Source organism: Salmo salar, chromosome 07 (assembly GCF_965601325.2).
Source record: "Salmo salar chromosome 07, fSalSal1, whole genome shotgun sequence".
Lineage (NCBI taxonomy): Eukaryota > Metazoa > Chordata > Actinopteri > Salmoniformes > Salmonidae > Salmo > Salmo salar.
In genome coordinates this window covers 43,280,086-43,305,924 of record NC_138297.1, presented here as the reverse complement: position 1 = coordinate 43,305,924, position 25,839 = coordinate 43,280,086, and the positions used below count along the sequence as shown (strand labels likewise).

The window sequence follows — 25,839 nt, the reverse complement described above, 5'->3', positions numbered from 1 at the left end:
ATGCTTGAATATGGAGAGTGGTACTCAGGTATGTGTTGTGTTGTGATTTGCATTTGCCCCAAACATAACACTTTGTATTCAGGACAAAAAGTTAATTGCTTTGCCACAGTTGTAGCGAAATGCAGAGGGAAGTTGAACAAGACTTTTAAAAGTGTTTTATTATGAAATATTGTTTGTCTCCCTCCTTGCTTGTTGTATCACATGAGAAACTTACATTTTGTCTTTCTTAGACCTGTTTCTGTGAAAATATGAGATTACTGTGTGAAGTGTGCCACCTAGTGGCATCTGAAAACACTCCCCCAAAATGAGTGACAAAACATAGAGATAGATAGAGGAATCTGTGCCATAATAGAGTACACCAGCTTGTAGTTCAGCTTTTCCCAAACTCGGGTCCTCTGGGCTTTTCCCTAACACTATACAGCTGATCCAAATGATCAAAGCTTGATGATTAGTTATTATTTGAATCAGCTGTGTAGTAATAGGGCAAAAACCAAAAGATTAACCTCTTGAGGTTCTGAGGACCGAGTTTGGGAAACCCTGTTGTAGTCCTAAAAAACATTTCCTAAAAACTGGAAATTAGTTGCCTCTGGTATGTTCAGCCATTCCTATGGGGAAAGAAAAGGGTTTTGGGATAAACACAGAAAGTAAGGTCTGAGGTTAACACAGGCTCAAGAGATCTTATACGTTTTGTTCTATGAGATAATATTAGTCAGTTAACATGACCTTTATGAATTAAGAAGCCTTTATGTGCTTTTTCAATTACATAAATGCTTCAAACTTCAAAAAATGTGACGTTAGCTGACGTTATACATTTTGCTCATAGAACAAAAAGTATAAGATCTCCTAAGCCTTTGTTTACCACAGACCTTATTTTCGGTGTTTATCCAAAACCCGTACAAAGTGACTGCAACAGGGTCACCAGGAAGGATCAGCCAATTCAGTTTTGCTGTCCCACTCAGTTGACTACATTAAAATGGTGGAAACCCTCAATGGTGCTGCCCATAATAATATCAAAGACAGTACAATATGAAGACCGGCTAAAACTGCTTCTCCAATAGAAATCCCAGATCATACTTGTAGACGATGTCATGCCGACACTGAATAGCTGACTGTCTTCTGGCGCCGAACTGCGCATGTGCAGGCTGTCAAATCAAAGGCACTCCTTCGTTATATTGTTGTATTTGACGAAAATGAAAACGTGTCAGTTTGTCACTTTATATTTGTATTTATTAGGGATCATGAGGTTGGAGTAATAACATGTTCAACTACTTAAGACATGCGCTGAAATCTAGGTTGTGCCTTTAGATTTCGAGACAATTAACAACGAACAAATAATACAAATATTATCTCATTGACTTCTCAAACCTGTCTGTTTCGTGACCGTTCCCGGAAGTCTCGAGATGTTGCACCTCTGGGTTTCGAAACGCTGCGCTAAAATGACCTTTTGGCTACCAGAGGCCTCTATCATTCTCTATGGGATGCGACGGAAGTCCTTGCTCCATAAGCAGCTGTCCTTGAATGCACTCGGGAAACATGTTACAGAACTAAAATTACATCATTTAAATGCTCTTTTAGCATTATTGATCAAACCATTCATACCGGAGTAGTGATATAAACATTAATGGTGAGTTGTCAAGATTATAACGTGGTAGCATTAGGTAGCTAGCTTATTTGATAACAGTTTTGCTTGGGTTTGGAAACAGATTAGCTAGCTAGCTAACAAGGCACAATCTAAGGTTGGAGCTTGATTCTCGACGAATAAACTTGTAAATCGGCTAGCTGAAAGCCTTCATAGTCTCTTCTTACCTCTGTCAGAGGCTGTAGGATATGAGGGCTGCAGGATACGAGGGATATATGTGTGCGTTGGTTTTTGCATCACTGATTATAATAGAACTCGCCAGCTTGTAGTCTGAACAAAAATAAACGCAACATGCAACAATTTCAAAGATTTTACTGAGTTACAGTTCATATAAGGATATCAGTCAATTGAAATGAATTAATTTAGGCTGTAATCTAAGGATTTCACATGACTGGGAATACAGATATGCATCTGTTGGTCACAGATACCTTAAAGAAAAGGAAGTGGATCAGAAAACCAGTCAGTATCTGATGTGACAACCATTTGCCTCATGGAACATCGTCACATAGAGTTGATCAGGCTGTTGATTGTGGCCTGAGGAATGTTGTCCCACTCCTCTTCAATGGCTGTGTGTAGTTGCTGGATATTGACGGAAACTGGAACACGCTGTCATACATGTCGATCCAGAGAATCCCAAACATGTTCAATGGGTGACATGTCTGGTGAGTATGCAGGCCATTGAAGAACTGTGACTTTTTCACCTTCCAGGAATTGTCTACAGATCCATGGGTCATGGGGCCGTGCATTATCATGCTGAAACATGAGGTGATGGTAGCAGATGAACGGCACGACATTGGGCCTCAGGATCTCGTCACGGTATCTCTGTGCATTCAAATTGCCATCGATAAAATGAAATTGTGTTTGTTGTCCGTAGTTTGTTGTTCGTACCATAACCCCACCGCCACTATGGGGCACTCTGTTCACAACGTTATCAGCAAACCGCTCTCCTACACGACGCCGTACACGTGGCCTGTGGTTGAGGCTGGTTTGACTTACTGCCAAATTCTCCAAAACGATATTGGAGGCTGCTTATGGAAGAGAAATTAACATTAAATTATCTGGCAACAGCTCTGGTGGACATTCCTGCAGTCAGCATGCCAATTGCAAGCTCCCTCAACTTGAGACATCTGCGGCATTGTGTTGTGTGACAAAACTGCACATTACCGTGGCCTTTTATTTTCCCCAGCACAAGGTGCACATGGGTAATAATGATCATGCTGTTTAATTCGATTTTTGATATGCCACACCTGTCACGTGGATGGATTATCTTGGCAGTGGAGAAATGCTCACTAACAGGTAGGGAACCAGACATCATACAAAATAAAAACTATACAAAATAAATAAAAACAACCCATTCTTTCAGTCACAGTAAAAATCACATCCCTAAATAGTCTCAGGTGGCTGTGAGGGCGGAGCATTCATCGACAGGATTCCTTGTAATGCCTCTGCTGTAAAATCCCAGAGTCACAAAGAAACGCTCATCCGCACTCACAACGCTGCCTTTTTTTTTCTCCGATTTCCTCTCTGTTTGCGCTTTGCAGTTGTTAACCAATGCAATAAACGCTACAAATTCCACCTTTTTTAACATGCAACATGTCAGGAATATTATCTGGTGTCTCTACCCTTACTAACATTATTTCTTCAACTTCACAACTTCTTCTACTCTTTTCAATGCCTCCGGAGAGGTGACATGCTGGACAGCCCATATTCTTGCCACCTCCGTCTCCTTGAGCCGAACAGGACACGTCAGAAATTCAGGTGCATGTTCACCAGCACAATTGCAGCATTTAGACTCGGCTGGCATACGATAACCCTCCCGTCTACATACGCTTGCCACGTGACCAAATCATTTTCATTCATCACGCTGCATGGGTTTGCGCACGGACGCTCTCACGGGTTATCTCATAAAAACCAAATACATGTGAGAAGGGAGAGGCTCTTCTTTAAAAAACAATAGAATGGATGGAGTGGGCTTCCTCACTCCATCCACCATGCGGGCCAGTCGGTGTGCACCAACCACTTAATCCAATTCTTCACCTACCCTTTGCATTTACTTCACCCCAGAGATGACACTCAATAGTCGCCCTGCTCTTAAGAACCACACACGACACATTCCAATCCGGTATCTTTTTGAGTTGCAGAGCTCGCTCCTTCTGTTCCATAGATACACACACACACACACACACACACACACACAAAAACAAAATAAGCCCACTTCTCATTGACGTACACCTTATCCAACGCATCCACAATTGTTATGGAGCCTTGAAACAGATCTGCTAGGTAACAACATCGATCCAAAACCCTTACTCCAACCAAAAAATAATCCGAATCGGATCCCCCATTATAGTGAATAGAAGACAATCGTGGTACCAATAATTGCATGTATTATACCAGATGAGTGACAAAGTTAGACGCACAAATATCATACCCCCAAGACATGCTAACCTCTCACCATTGCAATAGCGGGAGGTTAGCATTTTTGGGGTTGAATGATACTTGTGTGTCTGTAATTTTCTCACTCATCATTATTCACAGTTGATTTAGGATTATCTGTAATGGTAGCATCCACATTCATGTAGAAGTGTTTAGAAACACTCTGTTCTTATTTACAGTAAAAGTGACTCAAATGACAATACATTATTTACCATTTTATTTCTATTGGGCACAAAATCATCTGAAATACAGCCAAAACAAACAGCAAATGCATCCAACAAATTCGTAAGTCACAATCTTGAAGTAATCATTGTGTGCTATGAATATGGGAACAAATACTAAACTTTTGACTACTTTTAATACATATAAGTGAATTTGTCCCAATACTTTTGCTCCCCTAAAATGGAGGGGACTATGTACAAAAAGTGCTGTAATTTCTAAACGGTTCACCTGATATGGATGGAAATACCCTCTACAACTTGATTAGAGTCCACCTGTGGTAAATTCAGTTGATTGGACATGATTTGGCAAGGCACACACCTGTCTATATAAGGTCCCCAAGTTGACAGTGCATGTCAGAGCAAAAACCAAGCCATGAGGTCAAAGGAACTGTCCGTAGAGCTCCGAGACAGGATTGTGTCAAGGCACAGATCTGGGGAAGGGTACAAACACATTTCTGCAGCATTGAAGGCCCCCAAGAACACAGTGGCCTCCATCATTCTTAAGTAGAAGTTTGGAATCACCAAGACTCTTCCTAGAGCTGGACGCCCGGCCAAACTGAGCAATCAGGGGAGAAGGGCCTTAGTCAGGGAGGTGACCAAGAACCTGATGGTCACTGTGACAGAGCTTCTCTGTGGAGATGTGAGAACCTTCCAGAAGGACAACCATCTCTGCAGCACTCCACCAATCAGATCTTTATGGTAGATTGGCCAGACGGAAGCCTCCCAAGTGGCGCAGCGGTCTACGGCACTGCATCTCAGTGTCACTACATACCCTGGTTCGATCCCGGGCTGTATCACAATCGGCCGCGATCGGGAGCGCCATAGGGCGGCGCACAGTTGGCCCAGCGTTGTCTGGGTTAGGGGAGGGTTTGGCCGGGGTAGGCCGTCCATTATAAAATAAGAATTTGTTCTTAGTTGACTTGCCTAGTTAAATAAAGGTTAAATCAATCCCAAAAATATATCTAGATAAAAGCCACTCCTCAGTAAAAGGGACATGACAGCCCGCTTGGAGTTTGCCAATAGACACCTAAAGGACTCTCAGACCATGAGTAACAAGATTCGCTGGTCTGATGAAACCAAGATTGAACTCTTAAGCCTGAATGCCAAGAGTCACGCCTGGAGGAAACCTGGCACCATCCCTACGGTGAAGCATGGTGGTGGCAGCATCATGCTGTGGGGATATTTTTCAGCGGCAGGGACTGGGAGACTAGTTGGGGTTGAGGGAAAGATGAACAGAGCAAAGTACAGAGAGATCCTTGATGAAAACCTGTTCCAGAGCGCTCAGGGCCTCAGACTGGGGTGAAGGTTCACCTTCCAACAGGACAACGACCCTAAGCACACAGCCAAGACAATGCAGGAGTGGCTTCGGGACAAGTCTCAATGTCCTTGAGTGGCCCAGCCAGAGCCTTGACTTGAACCCAATCGAACCTCTGGAGAGACCTGAGAATAGCTTTTCAGCGATGCTCCTCGTCCAACCTGACAGAGCTTGAGGATCTGCAGTGAAGAATGGGAGAAACTCCCCAAATACAGGTGTGCAAAGCTTGTAGCGTCATACCCAAGAAGACTCGAGGCTGTAATCTCTGCCAAAGGTGCTTCAACAAAGTGCTGAGTAAAGTGTCTGAATACTTATGTAAATGTAATTTAATACATTTTAGAATAAGACTGTAAAGTAACCCGATGTGGAAAAAGCTGAGCGTTCTTTCCCCAGCCCCATCTCTGACCTTACCAAACAAAGTGGCAGGGTCAGGCTGTTGAAGTTGCAGATTGTGCCATGTAGTTGACTGAACCGTTTTTTCTTTCTTCCCCTCTCGTTGTTTTAGTAAGTTTTCCCTAGCCCAGTGATGTCAGCCCCTAACTCGAACCAGAGAAAAGCATGCTGGGGCGCTAGGGACGAGCTGTGGAAGTGCCTTGATGATAACCAGGACAATGCCTCCTCCTGTGAGAAGTTCCAGAAAGAGTTTGAGGCGAGCTGTCCTGCTCAGTGGGTGAGTCTCCCTGTCTGGTCTCAAGTCTAGCTATAACCTATTTGTCATTCTGTTGAAAATGACAGTCGATCATAGAGGTAGCCAGAGAGAGCGGCTAGATCTAGAATGTTTGTATATAAAGCCCTGCTTCTATTCGTGGTGGTCTGATTCCCTTATTTCTGGCTTTGATGTAGCTACAGTAGTAAACTCAGTGTGGTCACCAACCCTGGTCCTGCTCACACACATCCCATCTCACGTTGATCCTGACAGGTGAAACACTTCACCAAGAGGAGAGACTTTTTGAAGTACAAGGACAAGATGCAGACGGAGGGCTTTGAGCCTGCTGACGGGCCTAAAGAGTCACGGTCCTAGCCAGTAGCCACTGGTCAGAAGATTGAGAGGAGGGCTTCCTGGGGCCTCCTGGTTGATGGATAGCAGTGGACTGTCACTGGACACTAGAGCACAATCCTGCTATGCCTCCCAGTGATGACAGATGCTGGATTTCAGTGACCTAACACCTGGACACTGGGTAGAGGTCAACTGCGGGCCGCAGTCAGATTCTCAAGCTTCTCCGCAAGTGTGCACTTGTCTCGTTCACTCCTTGCCTCAGATTAGTGACCGTACCTACGTCACGCATGGGACAGGTGTGTGGTGACGTAACCGCGGCGAACGCTGTGGAAAGTGCACCCCTCACAGTCACTGACATGGTTCTACAAGCTTTCTCTGTATCCCTCTCTGCTCTCTCAGTACAATGTCAAGTGGTTGTAGGTGGTGGGACACAAGTCAACAGCTCTGTGACTGACAGTCTAACCACAATCCTTTCTTATTTACGCTATTGTCAAAGATCGATGAAGATATTGTTCTTTATTTACGAATAGACAGTGACATGTTATGTGTGTGTGATTTTGTTGTGATAAATAAAGACGAGTCAGTGGTTCAGTATTTTATAACAATTGCGTTTCATTTGCATGAATCTAGGCCTATTCTATGAGGTGAGTTGAATATGAGTGGAAACGACTACAGTAACATTCTTCATGAATGTTACGGTTCATTGGATTGGTTTGACACTACGAGGCACATTTCTTTTTATAATCCAAGTTGGCATGTATTTACAAAGGTTCTATATCTGTCTCCTAAAACCACATCAAAGTATGAAAACTTGTGCAACATCGAATAAATTATAAACAGAGATGTAGGATTTCGATTGCTTAATGTGCATACATTCTGTATAGGCCTACATTCTCACGACGACAGTGAATAAAGTACAAAAAGGCACACGATTACATTTCAATCGGTTCAAAAATATAAAGCATTTCGTGCAAGTCATATGGTCTACGATAGAATGTACACTTTGCTCTGTAGTCATGGGGACAGACGGCTCATGATTTGGCTGTTGATTGGAGAGGCTCTTTACTCTGCAGTTTTCTCTCTGGTCTCTATTGTGACTGTCTTGACACCCTATTTTCTATGGCTCTGGTCACTAGTAGTGCACTATATAGGGAATTTCAGCACACTGACAGTAGGGACCCAGTATGTAACACCATGAAGACTGTATACTACTGTAAATATAGAGCATAATTCGAATGAGCAAAGTGTCATATGCATAGAAATACTGTTTATGTGGTTGTGTTAGCTCAACCTATAGGAATATTATGTGTGACATACAGTATGCTGTGGCTCGTAGTCATAATGTAACCCATCTGTGAATCAATATTTTTGTTGTTGTTGTGGGCTATGGGATGGAGAGATTAGAAAACAATATAAAAGTAACATTTACATCAACGTATAGTAATATGGAGTAAAAGGCAATATGATCCGTTGACTTGAGTTGGGAGTCTATTCCGTGCACCTCATATAGGCTACGTTGGCTGCGTTTACACAGGCAGCCCAATTCAGATATTCTGTGCAGTTATTGGCAAAATATCTGATCTGATTGGTCAAAATACCAATTAGTGGTGAAAAAAAAAAATGAATTGGGCCACCTATGAAAATGCAGCCCCTGCGTCTCCTCCCTTGTGGTGCTTCTTCCACTCAGTCTTCCCCAACCTGCACGATTCTCAGACGTTACCAGCATGGTTGAAGGAATAAGCCTCAGTCCCTTTCAATTTGGCATTTACAGTAAAAGAGCTGTTGAGTGGGTCTGTTTTGAGACGTCTTCTGCATTCTTCTTTCTGCCTCTCTCTCTCTCTCTCTGTGACTGTCTGCACTCTCTCTCGCTCCCCCGCGTGGTTATAAGCTGCCAGTGACGTTCCTGGCGATGGCCCAGGCTGGGAACTCAGTCAGGTTGAAGAGGGGCACGCCCCAGGTCATTATGGCCAGCATCACCACTAGAACACCAATCAGATTCACCCCAAATCCTGCTTTCACCTGAGACAGATGACAACAACACTGGGTAAGAAATATGTACTCGTTCTCTCACTTATTATTGAAGAGCTCCAGTGTGTACCTAAGCCTAAGTGTTCTATTTAGGGCCCTGTGTTTGTACAATCATGTGACATAGCAAGTTCTCTTATTTATTTAAGTTCTCTTTGTTATTAAAATTGTTATTCTATATATTTTTATTAGTTATACTAGTTTGATATTGACTATGGCACTGTTGAGTAGAGCTTGCAAGTTAAGCATTTCAATGTACTTGAGGATGTGACAATAAAACTTAACTTGCATTTATCCAGAAATGAAGATTACATCATCAATGAAAGCAATATTGTCTGAAGATGGTGCTGGACCATGTGACATCCATAAGGAAAGGGGGTCAGTTTGATGAAAAAAAAACTTTTAAATAGAAGGTTCAAATCCAGGCATGTCAAATGATTGCGCAAAACACAGGGCTCTAGTTATAGTGATTGATTGCTGCTCATTAAAAGGTATTACGACTATTAAATAAATCTCTTATAATCTTGTTTAATAGGACTGTTACATAAAAACGTCAGAATTGCAACAACAGCCTTTGATTCTGCTTGGCACTCTGCTGTCCCGTCCCAGTGGGGTTTGTGCTTGTGTGTTTGTGTCTCACCATGTCGCTGATCTGCACATGTCCGTAACTGAACACTATGGCGTTGGGGGGGTTCCCGACGGGCAGCATGACCCCAAATGACACACACATGGTGGCGGGGATGAGCGTGTGGAGGGGGTTGATCTGCAGGGTCTCTGACTGAGAGAGGGAGACAGAGGACAGAGGTCGCTTAACTGAGTGTCACGCAAAGGAACAGGGTGTTTTCAATAATATTGACAGCGGCACCGAGAGGAGGGCGAGCAGATGGCTGTGTTGATGTTGTGAGAAGAGAGTAGAAGTGTGTAGGCCATTCGAGGACACTGAGAATCGAGCCGAGAAATGTAAGGATGGGGCTTAGGTTCTTCTTCACGGGCTCTCAGGGTTAGAGGGGATAGTCAGGGTGTATAAACATAGTGGGCTTCTTACCAGAGACGATCGAGAGGACAGGTAGAGAAGACCGACAGAGAATGACTGTTATTCTTACCAGAGCAGAGAGGATAGGTAGGAACACGGTGAGAGTGGCGGGGTTGCTGGCGAACTCTGTAACCGCGGAGACGAGCAGGCAGGCCAGCAGCGTGACCATCCACGGGGGGAGACCACTCATCGGCTCCAGCTGTCTGCCGATCCACACACTCAGCCCTGACACCTGAATACACACACAAAGACATGACCAGACACACACACACACCACACGATCAGACACACAACACGCTGAGTTGTCATTGATGTATGTAATATAGATTGTGATGCAACCTCATAGCACATACAGTAACGTGTATACAGTATATACTGTAACCCACATTGGAAGGTATCAAGTTCAGGATGACACAATTTCATGTGTACAACAGCGAAAGACATGCATCACTATACTGAGAGCTTTGTTGTTTACAAAAGGAAGTATTTGGGTGTATTTGGAGCCTTTGTTCATGTTTTTTCAGGGCCCCCATAATACACAATGAGGATGAGGAAGTGATTTGCTGTTCGGGGTAAGTTTCTCAAAAACATGAAATAACAACAACAACAAAAATGTGTCTGGAACCTTCTATAACATGCCATTTACACAGAAATTTGGTTGTAAAAAAATAAATCTTCTCCTTTTAAATATGTTATAAATCGAGACCCGAATGAGACGTGGACCCAAATTAGGCAGAAATAGTGTGTGATTATAGAAGTATTCTCATAACTCGCGACCCACCTCTCACATGCCCAGGGCCCACTTTGGGTTCCGAACTATAGATTAAGAAACCGTGGTATAGTATGTTACCTTGCAGCATGAATTAGGCTGTTTGAGGTTTTAATCCTAAACAATCTGCCCTGTGGTGAGTAGCCTACATGTTGTTTGTACAGTATTCTATATAACCTGGTACCTTGCAGCCAGCAGCCAAGGCGTAGCCCCCACCCACAAGGATGACGATCTCCCAGGGCATGAGATTCTGGAAGTCCTTCCAGGTGATCATGGGGGCCATGGGGTCTGGGTCTCTTTCTGCGGAGCTGTCCCCTGTGGGGGTTCTGGGGGCCCGAGAGAAGGGCCGACGGGCCGGGATGAGGAAGAGCAGGAAGCCCAGTAGCACAGAGACAGTGGCGTCGGTCCTGTAGCCTTTCCTGCGGAAACAAAACAACATTTAACATTTTTTTTTAACCGAACCTTCATTATTCAACGATAGTCTCAATGAGATAGGCTCCATTTGAAATGGCACCCTATTCCGTTAATAGTGCGCCATTTTTTCCCCCTTTGATAGTACACTACAAAACGGTGGCTACGTACTTCTCGAACAGCGACGTCCACCCGGGTACGAAGCCTGGTTCTCTGGTGAACCACAGCAGAGTCATCAGGATGAAGAACACTCCTGTTACCACCTCTGGGTAGCTACAGCCCAGGAGAAACAACACACAGGCCAGTTTTATTGTTTTCCTTCAGCTTTTGTACCATCAATTAGTCCTCAAATACAGCTAGTTTCTTGTCCCAGCTGTAACTGGAAAAATCACCTGATGGGCCCAAGCTTTATGTACTCGTCGTGGATCTTCCTCTCTGACAGCATCTCTCTCCTTGTCTTACGCTTTTTACTCAACGAGCATGTCTCCCTGAAACTGGACACACAACAACACAGTAAGGTTAATATCACAGAGATATGTGTGTGCGTGCCTGTGTGTGTGTGTGTTCCTGTGTGATTGTCTTCCTCCATTTCACATGCATGCATGCGAGGTGCTTACTTGCAGCCGAGGAAGAGGAAGTGCAGCCAGACCCAGGTCAGCAGCAGCATGATGATCGCGATGGGGAAACTGAAGATGAACCAGGTCCCAAAGTTGATCACCTTTGCATCTGGGTAGCGACTGCAAGGGGGAGAGAGAAAGAATAGTTAGTGATGGGAGGAGATACAGAGAGCATGGTTAACATTAAACCAAATGCACCACACAATCTGTAAGGGTATTGTCCTCATAGTAAACTCAGCAAAAAAAGAAACGTCCCCTTTTCCGGACCCTGTCTTTCAAAGATAATTCGTAAAAAATCCAAATAACTTCACAGATCTTCATTGTAAAGGGTTTAAACATTGTTTCCCGTGCATGTTCAATGAACCATAAACAATGAATGAACATGCACCTGTGGAACGGTCGTTAAGACACTAATAGCTTACAGTAGGCAATTAAGGTCACAGTTATGAAAACTTAGGACACTAAAGAGGCCTTTCTACTGACTCTGAAAAACATCAAAAGAAAGATGCCCAGGGTCCCTGCTCATCTGCGTGAATGCTGCAAGGAGGCATGAGGACTGCAGATGTGGCCAGGGCAATAAATTGCAATGTCCGTACTGTGAGACGCCTAAGACAGCGCTACAGGGAGACAGGACGGACAGCTGATCGTCCTCGCAGTGGCAGACCACGTGTAACAACACCTGCACAGGATCGGTATATCTGAACATCACACCTGTGGGACAGGTACAGGATGGCAACAACAACTGCCCGAGTTACACCAGGAATGCACAATCCCTCCATCAGTGCTCAGACTGTCCGCGATAGGCTGAGAGAGGCTGGACTGAGGGCTTGTAGGCCTGTTGTAAGGCAGGTCCACACCAGACATCAACGGCAACAACGTCGCCTATGGGCACAAACCCACCGTCGCTGGACCAGACAGGACTGGCAAAAAATGCTCTTCACTGACGATTCGCGGTTTTGTCTCACCAGGGGTGATGGTCGGATTCGCATTTATCGACGAAGGAATGAGCGTTACACCGAGCCCTGTACTCTGGAGCGGGATCGATTTGGAGGTGGAGGATCCGTCATGGTCTGGAGCGGTGTGTCACAGCATCATCGGACTGAGCTTGTTGTCATTGCAGGCAATCTCAACGCTTTGCGTTACAGGGAAGACATCCTCCTCCCTCATGTGGTACCCTTCCTGCAGGCTCATCCTGACATGACCCTCCAGCATGACAATGCCACCAGCCATACTGCTCGTTCTGTGAGTGATTTCCTGAAAGACAGGAATGTCAGTGTTCTGCCATGGCCAGCGAAGAGCCCGGATCTCAATCCCATTGAGCTTGTCTGGGACCTGTTGGATCGGAGGGTGAGGACTAGGGCCATTCCCCCCAGAAATGTCCGGGAACTTGCAGGTGCCTTGGTGGAAGAGTGGAGTAACATCTCACAGCAAGGACTGGCAAATCTGGTGCAGTCCAAGAGGAGGAGATGCACCGCAGTACTTAATGCAGCTGTTGGCCACACCAGATACTGACTGTTACTTTTGATTTTGACCCCCCCCCCCCCCCCCCCCCGTTAGTCACATGTCTGTGGAACTTGTTCAGTTTATGTCTCAGTTGTTGAATCTTGTCATGTTCATACAAATATTTACACACGTTAAGTTTGCTGAAAATAAACGCAGTTGACAGTGAGAGGACGTTTCTTTTTTTGCTGAGTTTATAACACCAGCAATCACCAAGAGGCTCAGAATCTGACCTTTTGGTGTCATGTCTACGGTGTTGGACAACCAGTTGCAGGGTAATCTCTCGTGGACAGACTAAATGGATGCGACGACTAAAGAGCAACAGTTGTCCCGATGCTTTGGTTTTCCGCCACTATTTAGACGTATCAGGGTTGCGTGAAGGTTGTGCTTAAAGTGGGGGCTTGGATTTCAAGCAGAACATTTTTGGAAGTGGAGGGGCTTTGGCTCGTTAGTATCTTATCTCATACATCTCCCCCCAGAACCCAATGAAGCATCTGATGGAATTACGGGAGATAGTAGTTCTGGGTTAAGACCCACTAGGGCTACCCTCAGTATCACAAGTCATTACAGACTCAGGGAGGGGCCACGACTACAACCGTAGAACCAGCAGAAACTAACCATTAACCCTTTTCTTTTGATCATGATCAGAACATGACTTCTGTAAGACCTCTGCAGGTCATTGACCACACAATGAATAAGTTCAGGTCTATTTTCTGCCTCTATGCCCTATGTGGAAGGATATCTAGTAGTTGTCAATACTGGGCAGTGATATGGTAATATCTCTGTTTGCTGAAAGACAAGCTGACTCGCTGCTTCTTCTTCGTATACTTGCTCTGCTGTTCGATATCTGCCCGGTAAAAGGCTGAACACATGGATATTCTGACAATTCCAACAGATAAAACTGTTAAATCAATCAATGAATAGAAGCATTGCTGTTCCATCCACTCAGTCAGCAATATGAAGGGTCTATGCAAAAACCGCCCCCACCCCTCCTCACCCTAATGTCTGCAGTCAAGGGTTATTGAGGGCTTTCATTCCTTTTTCCCATGTGTGCAGACATAAAAAATGGTATTCATGAGTTCATCTGACTCTGGGGAAGTAGATAAAGGGCTTAATTGCCAAAATCCAGAAGTATCCCTTTAATGACTATTGATGTTGATGGAATCTTTTGGAATTTGCTATTAGATGCAAGGCAGATTATATTGAGTATCATTCATTATTTGTATTACCACCTCCAACTGTCAATATAATATAATACAATAATATATGCCATTTAGCAGAATGCTTTGACAAAACCTGCATACCAGTGTTTAGAGGATGGGTCTGGTGTTGTTGTGAACATTAGGGAGGAAAGGAGGGAGATAAAAAGGGAGAGAAGGAAGTCTGATATAGACACAGTCAGATTTACCTTTGTCCAGCAAACTTTAAGATGAAAAGAGGCCATTTTCCCTGGCTTAGCCTAGCTGATTTATTAAAGTGCCCAGGAAATCCGCTTTGTGGGATTGTTGAGAGGGTTTACACCAATCTATCAATCCCAGCCCTCTTTGTCCTTTTGTTTCCTCTGGACCTCGGTCACTGACTTAAACATGACATATCGTTTCATTCAACGTTCCCTCGAGCCCTTCCCCCAGGACTGCCGCGCAGTGACGCAGAATATTGAAATTCACTGATTTCGCTCCATTAGTTTGCACTATATAGATCAACGTTTTTCTCTGTGATCGAATCAACATTATAAGCCGGCCTTTTTCAATGCAACAAACCAAAACAAATCTGTCTTTGCAAGACTGAGTCTGTGATTTTGTTGTAGCCAGAGCGCAACAGAGTAGAATTCCACTGGCGGGGGTTGCCCACGGGCGCGCTTTTCAGATCAGAGCCCGCGCGTGTGCACATTTTCTTAATATTCTTAGCGACTTATTAGCCCAGTTATAGATAAGTATAGGTTAGCAATGGGGAGTTACTGCTTCCTACTAGAGCACAAAACGTGTAGGCTACATTTCAAACGGTCTTTAAAAAGCCAGTCAGGTAAAAAGCTTATGTCTTAATTAAAGGGGCAGTGTTGTATTTTGAGATAGGTTTGAATATGCCAATAGCAGAGGTAGCCTACATTGTCTCATTCTCTGTATGGTAATAATAATTCATGTTATTTTGTAAAGTGGGTTCTTGCATCATACAATACAATGCAATTTACAGTCAGCTATTTGGCCCATGGTGTTACAGACCAAATAAAAAATTATTAATTAATGTCAAGCCCTTCATAATGTCAAAACGTTTTTTAAAAGTGTCATGCAATGTATGCCTGCATTGAACACCACATGTAGGCTACTGTAGGCTATATCATAGAAATCAAAAGCTATTTCCATGTGAAAATGTTATGGGATTTGCTCCATTGGTTTTGGCCTACATTATGCTCAAGTGGCCACAATAGCCTATTGGCTACTGTCTAAAACGGTAAGGGTACTGCCTCAGTATTTATTGTAAACGTGCGCCGGAAGTTGCACAAAATTCTCACAATGTTCAAGTTTCCACTCACAAGGCCTAAAATTTGCTCAATGCCAACCAAAATTTGAGGGAAAATTGCTATCATTCATTTGATCAACTATCTTTATCTATCCATTTAAGTTTCACTGAGACAGAAATGACAGATTGTTATTTGGCTGATATTAACAGGGCATGGGGTATTAGTCAGGTATTGTATCTAGTAGTGGGAAATGTGTGGTATTGTATTTTGTTGATATTAATAGACCATGTGTAACCAGTGTGAAATGGCTAGCTAGTTAGCGGTGCACACTAGTAGTGTTTCAATCGGTGACGTATTTGCTCGGAGGCTTTGAAAGTTGTTTCCCTTGCTCTGCAAGGGCTGTGGCTTTTGTGGAGCGATAGATAACGATGCTTCGTGGGTGCCTGTTGTTGATGTGTTCAGAGGGTCCCTAGTTCGAACCCAGGTTGGCAATACTGTTACACAAAATACATTTGGCTGATAGTGTATTGAAAGGCCATGGGTTATTTAGCAGGTATTGTACCTATTGCATTGGGGGTAGTGTATTGTATTGTACCTATTGAACTGCATTCAATGCAGTGTATGGTAATGTAGCTTACTTGTTGAACTGTTCGGCGAAGATAAGGTTGGTGGAGGTGCCGGTGATGGTGATGAGGCCTCCGATGGTGGCTGCGTACGTGATGCTGAGAGAGAGACATTTACAGATCATATGATCTCTCTTAGTGGGATAGCGAGAGTCCTTGCTCTCCTTCTCCTTGGGCTCTGTGATGCTGATCGCTGTCTGGAACAGAGAGAGGAACAAGTATAGTGATTCACCGTTTGTGGAAAAAAATATAACATACATATATATTTTGTACACAATAAAGAAAATAAATGATGGGTCAACATCTAAATATAGCTCCCAGCGTTGGTCAAAGCTCAGAAGGCTTATATTCTTGATTTGACGGAGTTTTAATTGAGCCTGCTTCTTTGCGAATGAGTGGAATCATGAACAGTGGTTTGTTAGTTGTTCCCATGCGTCCTCTGGATTTGCCTCCAGGATTTGCCTTTTTTTTTTAGCAGCACTTGACCACTCTCTCAAACGACTAACTCCGCCCTCTCACGGCACAGACCGAGGGCCTGACACGTGAAACCAACTAGCCCAGCTCGGAGTCGGCTCACTAGAGAAGTAGGCTAACACTGTAGACGCTGCTGACAGTGTGTTTGCGAGATGCCGGTCAAAAGGCAGTTTTAAAATCGTCCTGCGACTCCTGCCGTGTCTACGGACATCCCCAAAGAAACCAAAAAACGACTGGTACTCGCTTATAGCTATGTAGATCAGTGGATGCTGCTGAGGGGAGGACGGCTCATAATAATGGCTGGAATGGAGCAAATGGAATGGCATCAAACACATTGTCATTGGTATCAGGGATCCTTGGTATGTCCATACGCCTAAACCTAAACTCCAAACCTGACCTTTACCAAAACCCTTACCTAACCTTAACCTTAACCATTTTAAATGTCAACTTCAATGGGGTAGGGACGTCCCAAGGATACTAAGTTCTCATAAAAACCTTTCCAAATGGCAATAAATGAGCTTCAACTTTTTAAAAAAATATTGGGAGGGGACCTCACTAAAACTCAAACTCTGGTTACAGCCCTGTGTGTAGTGAGTGTGTCTACTGACCGATGGCAGGTGTCCATTGGTCTGCTTTAGGGACAACTGGCCCAGACTGGCTTTACTGGCCTTCCTACCAGTCCCATTAGTCTCCACAGTTGGCAACTGAGAGAACAAAACACACAATGGAGAATTAACGTCGAAGTAAAAGACAGATATTCTTACACAGATTTACAAAGGTTTATAGTCTCACCTCAGTCAGAGTGCAGAGTTCCTGCTTCATACAGCTGTGGATAAAACACAACATGTTCATAAATATAACACTGGAGTTGTTTTCATGTGGACTGCAAGACTGTATTGTATGTGATTCTTCAGTGATTGTCTCAGGTCTTACCTGTCTCTGCGATACAGACGCTCGAGTTGGTTCTGTTCCAGATTCTCTTCCCTGTCTGCAAAGGAGCAAAACAAAACCATTTAACGATTACAGTTCTGTACAATTTACCATGTCACTGAGATGTTTACTGCAGGCAGTGAGATGGCAGCCATACCGCTGAGGCAGTCGTCCTCGGTGGCCTCGACGGTTTCGGAGTCTTCCTGGGTGTCGGCCACGCCAGTGCTGATGAGCTGCTGCAGGACGGCCTCAGCGATGGGCATCACCATGGCAGTAGTGGAGGTGTTACTGAGCCACATGGACAGGAAGACCGTACAGCACATGAAACCCAGCACCAACCTGAGAATACACACAGGAGAGAGGAGAAGTTGAGTGTGTGTGTGTGTGTGTGTGTGTGTGTGTGTGTGTGTGTGTGTGTGTGTACACTTGATTTATATATGCTTGTGTGTGTGCGTTTGTGGTAGCTGCGTACTTACATGCCAGGCTTGGCTCCAGCAATCATGACCATGCGTAAAGCGATGCGTTTGTGGAGGTTCCATTTCTCTATGGAGGCCGCCAGACAGATCACCCCCATCAGGAGCAGAGTGGTGTCCTTACAGTACTCTGCTGCTACCTGTACCAAAGACAACCACGCAGTATTTACAGCACTCTATACACACAAATACACTCGATCCTTACATGTGACTCGCACACACCTGGATTCGGTCGCATGAATTGATGTGTTTGTACTCCAGGATGGGCTCAGATGGATCAACACGTCTGAGCTTTGCTCCTTTCCAAACATTTGCGATTAGAGGCATACGAACTAAAATGGGACCCAAAAAAATCGATGCCTAGGCATGTGAGAGGGCAAGGGGAAGGTTTTACGCGTAACACCCTCCTGTTTGTGCCAGGTTAAAACTGAGGTAAAGCAATCCCATTGGTGAGGCAAGGTGAGGTGTGAGAGAGCAGCACTAAGTACAGTACACAAGTCTAGTCATCAGAGCAAAGAGTTGCATTAAAAACGTGGATATTTACCAAACACGATTACAAGAGCTTATAATAACACTAACAGCCTGCTTTGGCAGGTTTTGTCCATGCGATCAGATCACATGAGCAACTCAGTGGTTCTTTTTTATGTTACACTGATATAGCGAGGAGAGGGAACCATTAATGGTGGTCATTGGGACCACTTGGGGCTGGTTTAATGACAGACCATTTCCTGTCCATCAGGGGTTAATGGGTTACTCTGATCAGCACATGAGGACATCATCTCAGTGCTAAGTGCTTCACTGGAGACGACCAGAGAGGATCTGACTAGCATGCTTCCTGTATTATATTAGACGTTAGCATACAGATACCTCGTGATAACTGATGATCTGATGACGTCAGGTTATCAGAACGAGTGAGTCACTCACATGTTAACATGGGTCTGTGACATCATTACCATCTCTTCACGTAACAAGAGAGGAGGATGGTGAAAGGTCAGACGAAGGGTAACTTTTAAGACTTAATGAAGCCTTTATAAACACTTTATAAAGTGCTGTACAAGGCCATCGTCTGTGGTTGTTAGTTCACACACGAGGCTACATTTGTTAGAGAGTGTAAACCAGGTGTCAACAACAATGCTGAGTTTTTTTCGTTTGTTTCCTCAGAATGGGATGGGGTCAACCTACTTCCCTTTCAGTCGTCACAGAGGCATTACAAAGCAATGGGACAGGACTTCTCAGGTTCTTCCTAGAAAGCATCCATCCATACGCTTTACATCCAGCTGCTCCACATATGTAACAGTGTTGAGTGTGTTATTTAGAGCGACCGAAAGGGGCGTACATGTTAGAGTATACCTCCTTCGAGGCCCCAAGTATCCAGGGCAGCTTACTGTACATACACTAGGAGTATGGTAAATACTATAAATGCTTAGAGATCCGATTTTACACTAAGGGAAGTGTTAATTTGGCAGTAGTGGGTGCTCAGATTACCGTATTTACAGTTGAACAAGAATTATGTGAAAGGAATATTTTGGGTTTGAATGTACGTTTGTGTGTTTGTACACTGAACAGAAATATTAACGCAACATGTAAAGTGTTGGTCGCATGTTTCATGACCTGAAATAAAAGATCCCAGAAATGATCCACATGCACAAAATGCTTATTTCTCTAAAATGTTTTGTTTAAAATTTGTTTACATCCCTGTTAGTGAGCATTTCTCCTTTGCCAAAATAATCCATCCGCCTGACAGGTGTTGCATATTAAGAAGCTGATTAAACAGCATGATCATTACACAGGGGCACCTTGTGCTGGGGACAATAAAAGGCCACACTAAAATGTGCAGTTTTGTCACACAAAACAATGCCACAGATGTCTCAAGTTTTGAGGGAGCGTACAATTGGCATGCCAACTACAGGAATGTCTACCAGAGCTGTTGCCAGAGAATTGAATGTTAATTTCTCTACCATAAACCGAGAGAATTTGTCAGGCCTCACGAACGCAGACCATGTGTATGACGTTGTGTGGACGAGTGGTTTGCTGATGTCAACGTTCTGAACAGAGTGCCCCATGGTGGCGGTGGGGTTATGGTATGGGCAGGCATAAGCTATGGAGAAACGAACACAACTGCATTTTATCAATGGCAATTTGAATGCACAAAGATACGCTGACGAGATACTTAGGCCCATGTTCATGCCATTCATCCACCGCCATCACCTCATGTTTCAGCATGATAATGCACGGCCCCATGTTGCAAGGATCTGTGCACAATTCCTGGAAGCTGAAAATGTCCCAGTTCTTCCATGGCCTGCACTCACCAGACATGTCACCCATTGAGTGTGTTTGGGATGCTCTGAATCGATGTGTACAACAGTGTGTTCCAATTCCTGATAATATACAGCAACTTCACACAGCCATTGAAGAGGAGTGGGACAGCGTTCCACAGGCCACAATCAACAGCCTGATCAATTCTATGCAAAGGAGATGTCACGCTGCATGAGGCAAATAGTGGTCACACCAGATACTGACTGGTTTTCTGATCCACGCCCATACCTTTTTTTCAAAGGTATCTGTGACCAAGTCATGTGAAATCCATAGATTAGGGCCTAATTAATATATTTCGATTGAATGACTTCTTTATATGAACTGTAACTCAGTAAAATATTTTAAATTGTTGCATGTTGTGTTTCTACTTTTGTTCAGTGTGTGTGTGTGTGTGTGTGTGTGTGTGTGTGTGTGTGTGTGTGTGTGTGTGCACGCTCCTGGTCCTCAGTGCCCTTAGCAGAGAGCGGGAGAAAGAGAGAGGAGCGTGAATGATAGTTTACTGACCTCGCTGGACTTCAGCACTCCGAACAGTGGGTATAGGAAGGCTGGTACGAGGGCAGCAGCTCCCAGGGGTACAGCTTCTGATACCCAGTACACTGCTGTCACTATCAACACGTACGCACAACAGGCCTCCTACAGGGATACAGAGACACAAGGGGGTGAGACATAGGGAAGAGACAAGAGATTGGGCTTTTATTCAACAGTGCAGTTTGCCAAGGTCCAAACCTACATTTATGCCGGTATCGTATTCGAACGTTGCTTATCATGAAAGCACGATCAATTATTGAGTATATGTCAGTGATAAACTTTGTGAAATTCTGGTGAAACAAACTCATTGCTAGGCAACCTGTTTTGTCAGGGTTCATTTGTCTGAGTTTATTCCACTAGGGTTTATTAGAGTGCAATAATACTGTTCCCTGAAAGAAATTGATTTAGATTTTTGATTTGATTTATTAGGATCCCCATTAGCCGACACCAATGGGGACAGCTAGTCTTACTGGGGTACGACATATAACAAAAAAGACCTCTCAGACAAAAGACTTTACAATTTAAATACATTTAAAAACTTTAACATGTAGCGTGTGTGTGTGTGTGTGCATCTATCAGTTACATAGTTACCGTGAGACCAAACCCGCTGTGTTCGTTATTCACATTTCAACACCATTTATTTGCCATGGAAACAATGGAGAATGCTCAGTTTGTGAAAGAGCCAATCCAAATTCCAATCTAATAGTTTAATCAAAATGGGATTTGTTAAGTCATTCATTTAAACGTACCTGTTTAACCTTTTTTTGTTTTCTGGAAACTTGAGGCAGCTTTTCATCAAAATAGACGAATAACTGGATCGTTTTTTTTCGAGAGCGACCTTGTCAAGTTTTTTTAGACACTGAGCTCGTCAAATCAATGAATATCTTGGATCTTCTCCATTAGTGAGCTGTGCATATCTATCTCACCACATTGAATGATCCTTTGTTACCACAGGCCTAGGCAGAGGGGTAACGGACAGTACTCCCACGGGACCACCAGTGGTGGTCACATTGTACAGTAAACCAGCGGTAGCTTATCCTGCGTCAGTGAGGAAGCCGTAGAACTCTCCTTTCCCATAAAATATGTCCTACACGTGATGTGTGTCTGGCACTTGTCTGACCAGTGTATCCTGGAACTAACTGGTGAAGTACAGGTTGTCTGAAGAGAGAGGTGAGGGATCTGGCAATACATCAGCTATACACACACACACACACTGGTAGTGTAACCGCTCATTGAAAACAATGTTGAATTTTGTTGTGTATCACACAGAGACTATTTGGCCTCTCCATGGTGTCTTTGAGGTGGCAGCAACCAACCCTGGCCACGAGCACCTGCCTGGGCACGTTCTCCACATGTGCCCCACTGGACATGCCCAGTCCTGACCACACCACCACAGGTGGGAACACAACACCTCCTTTCTGTGATCTAGATAAATATACAGGCTGTTACACAGTAACAATCTACTTTGGCCACAGGGAAAGCGTCCCCAGGTTTTGCCCCAGGAAACTGAGGTGATCTGACTATCTCCTAGTAGTTAGTGTTTGTCAGATACGGGATGTGAAATCAGATCTCTGTCATTCAGGAGACTGGGGACAGAGACAATCAGAGATTCTAAGAGATTATTGATCAGAGGTTGTCACACAGTAGAGAACTGTCATGGAATGAATGGACTTTCAATGAATCAATAAACTCACTCAGAATCTCATCCTTTTTTTCAGTTTCATCAGAGAACTGGGTTATTGAGGCAATCATGGGTTATTTCTTACTTACTGACAGGTTTCATTCAGTTAGGTAGTAGGGAAATACATTTCTAAATGGTAAATTGCTCAATATGTTTCTCCAATCTACCATGTGTATGGATGGACTGTATGATATTTCACTGCAATGAGCAAGCACTTGTCAAGAGGTCAAAGGTGACTCAGCAGACAGTTTCTATCCACATCTGGAGGTAGCATGGTCATGTGAGTTCTTAGAGTGAGAATTTGGAGGAAAGTTCACTTCACCATTCAGACCATTACTCAACATGACCCTTAAGTGTGTGTGATGTGATCAATAAAAGAAACTGGCTTTCAGGCATTCATGTTATCTCTTCATAAAGGCCAAATGCTTTTATAAAGATAATTCGTCTGGATAACCGTTCATCAGTGTTGACGGTGCGATTTTCAGATGATTACTGTAAGAATGGATTCACTCATCAGTTCAATTCCCCTTATCTTCCTCTAGAGAAACAATGATGATTAAATGGAAACACTGGTTTGCATTTCCTCGTGTGAGCTCTACTGATCATCTCTGAACACAGTTAGGTCAGTTAATCTGCTCATTGGACAGACATTATGGCTCCTGACTCAAACCCCAAGGAGCTGAGTTCGTCCTGCTATCAGAGATAAGGAGGATCCCTAAAGCGTCTCAGACTAGGGAGTGCTGATCTAGGATCAGTTTAGCCATTTAGATCATAATGAATAAGAACCCTGAAGACTAGGCTTTAGTTCACTGGGCTAACACAGTCCCGGAGTAAGAAACCTGGGTTTGAACCCAGAGAGGCACATTAGTACAATTCTCTCAGGCTGACACAGGAGAACAGAGCATGGCGGGTTCTGTAGCTGCAGCTGGCCACATGCTCCATTGTTCTGTCCCTCTCTGAACTTGACAAATTCTGTAATTGGTGAGAGAGGGCATTCTGGAACCGCAGGTGGTTCTACACAAACAGAACGACCAGATCCTTCCCCACATAGCTGAGCTGAGTTATATAACCTAACAGCTTGGCACAGATTCACTTTCTCCCTGTCGCCTGTGGTGCCAACCGCTGTACAACAATGCACCCTACTGTGAAGTGTAAACACGCGGAATGGTGCACTTTACGCAGAGACGCCAAGTGCATAACAAAATGCGTAAAACAAGTCTCCATTAGCAAAGCATTATTGGAATATGTTGGAATATTTATACTGTGGTTATGTATTATTGCTAAATATAATCATAAAGACACTGACAGCTGTTCTCATCCCCTATTTTATTCTGCTTCATATACTTTAGGCTAACTCGGAAGAACAATGCAGACAGCCTACCCATGCGCAATATTAGTCATGCTAGTGACATGGTATGATGAAGTCGCGTACTCACGCTGGTGGGGTGGATGAGGGGCAGCGGCAGCAGCGACAGCGGGATCAGCACCACCAGGATCAGCTTGCGTGCTCTCCATAGCTTCTTGATAAGGTCCATCCTTGCGGCGGCCTCCAGCCTCATCGGGGACTGCTCGCCTTGGTTCGGTCTCAACGCAGAGAAGCTGGCTTGTTGGTCCCTTTTATCTGGTTATTTTGCGTGACATGAAGTCTTAATGAAAGTAAAATAAAAGTCCCTTTAAATGTCTCCTTCTGGAGTGAAAACTGGAGTTTCTATTTGCAGGTTCTGCTTGTTTAGTTCTGGTGGCTATGCACTGCAGTCAACAGCGCACAGTCCTCCGTCTGAAATAACTGCTCTTTGGACAATCTCACCGCCGTACTTGACCTGCAGGCAACCCCCACCTCTGAGTTCAGCTAGAAGGTCTAAAAGTGAAACAAATAGTTTCCTGACTTCTTTTTCAATGCTGTCTACTTATTCTTATCTGAATACCAGATAAGGTCTCTTTTTCAGGGCTCTCCTGCAAAGGAAACCTTGGCCTCAATGGGACTCCCTGCTCAAATAAAGGTTAAATAAAATGTTGTAAAATGCTGATGTTTGAGATAGACCAGGCGGCACAACTGTATATAGGCTACTGTGAGTGCAATAAATGTCTATATAAAGAGGTTCTCAGCTCCATGACTTTTCCTAACTTGTCACATTTATGACCCTCCAGAATGCTAATTTCCTCAACCTCATCCTTCACTCCGCCTCACTGGTCTCTAAACCAATCAGCTTTTAGTAATTACTTGTCATGAGTTTGCAGCATGGTGTGCAGAAGAGAGGTAGGCCTTACGTTGTTTTAGTGCGTGGAATGTGTAATAATATTGCGGTCATGTACCAATAGTAATCAAGTTCCCAATAACTGATCTTATGATATAACATTTGCTACCCGGACTATTTACATTGACCCGCTTTATTATTTATTTATCTTAATTGTTTCGCACTGACTCACTTGCACTGGCTCTATGCATGCTCACTAGACTCTACCCACACACTCACGCATACTACACTGACACTGACTCCAACACACACACACACACACACACACGCATGCATATTGACGCCACAAACACTAACACATTAACACACTCTGCTGCTACTCTGTTTATTATATATCCTGATTGCCTAGTCACTTTTACCCCTACTCACTTGTACATTCTGTATTCAATTCGATTTGATTTGTAAAGAAAAAAAATAGTTCTGAGTGCTATATAAATTAAAGTGCTGGTATTAACATATTATTTAATGTAATAGCTCATTGTTCCATATGCACCAATTTTGGTCCATGCCAGTTTTGATCCATACATAGTGTGTCTTTGGTCCCTAGACGCCATGGACTGACACCCCACTAGTCAGAGTGAAGCGCAGTCCGAGCCTGCCCTCAGGTGGAATTTGTCTGTACAGTAAGTGCAAAATCGAAGTTCCCACATTTGAGTGGAGGGCTGTGGAACTGAAGAGCTACGCCATCTTTACCGGTCCATCTTCCCTTATCTATTCCTACAAAGCTTCCCTCTGTTCTGTGAATGTGTGAACGTGTCAATGTTCAGCTAGCTGTCACATTTCTCATCATTATGCAGCTGAATAGCCTGGCTGTTTAAAAAGTTATAAAATAACTAAATATAGGCTATGTCATGGTCATTTAAGGGTTTAACATGAAAGCTACATAAATAAGTACATTTTAAACTTTGCTGAGCGGCTAACTAATGTCACATGACAGACTTCTAACTCATAATCAGCGTAATCCGAGCAAACAACAAAACCGTTTCAGTCAGTTCCTCCAGCTTTCCTGGTGAATAGCGTTCTTAATATCCGAACCCATTTTATAATATGCTTTCATTCTCGCCAATTTATAATTGAAATACCAGACACTTAATCGTCACGAAACACCTTTGCGTGACAGAGAGAGGTTTACCGATGA

The 25,839-nt window shown here is 43.8% G+C and overlaps 2 protein-coding genes across 3 annotated transcripts; one reads left to right on the top strand and one right to left on the bottom strand.

Moving 5' to 3' along the window:
• The first annotated feature begins 1,465 nt into the window (after positions 1-1,465).
• Positions 1,466-7,202, top strand: LOC106609214 (cytochrome c oxidase assembly factor 6 homolog). 2 transcript variants are annotated; one of them, XM_014207742.3, is made up of 3 exons: positions 1,466-1,624; positions 6,117-6,281; positions 6,531-7,202. In XM_014207742.3, exons 2-3 carry the CDS (start codon positions 6,138-6,140, stop codon positions 6,630-6,632), a joined length of 246 nt encoding a protein of 81 aa, XP_014063217.1. In that variant the 5' UTR covers positions 1,466-1,624; positions 6,117-6,137; the 3' UTR covers positions 6,633-7,202. The 2 variants fall into 2 exon arrangements, with proteins under 2 accessions (XP_014063217.1, XP_082833780.1); XM_082977654.1 differs by lacking the exon at positions 1,466-1,624 and adding an exon at positions 1,665-2,935.
• On the bottom strand, positions 7,189-24,596 carry LOC106609212 (solute carrier family 13 member 4). The gene is made up of 15 exons (XM_014207739.3): positions 23,883-24,596; positions 20,742-20,870; positions 17,925-18,061; positions 17,606-17,787; positions 17,452-17,506; positions 17,311-17,344; positions 17,127-17,222; positions 16,060-16,241; positions 11,464-11,583; positions 11,239-11,340; positions 11,018-11,119; positions 10,620-10,854; positions 9,737-9,898; positions 9,274-9,411; positions 7,189-8,627 (listed from the first exon to the last, which is right to left on the bottom strand). Exons 1-15 carry the CDS (start codon positions 24,003-24,005, stop codon positions 8,490-8,492), a joined length of 1,935 nt encoding a protein of 644 aa, XP_014063214.1. The 5' UTR covers positions 24,006-24,596; the 3' UTR covers positions 7,189-8,489.
• Between the last annotated feature and the right edge of the window lie 1,243 nt (positions 24,597-25,839).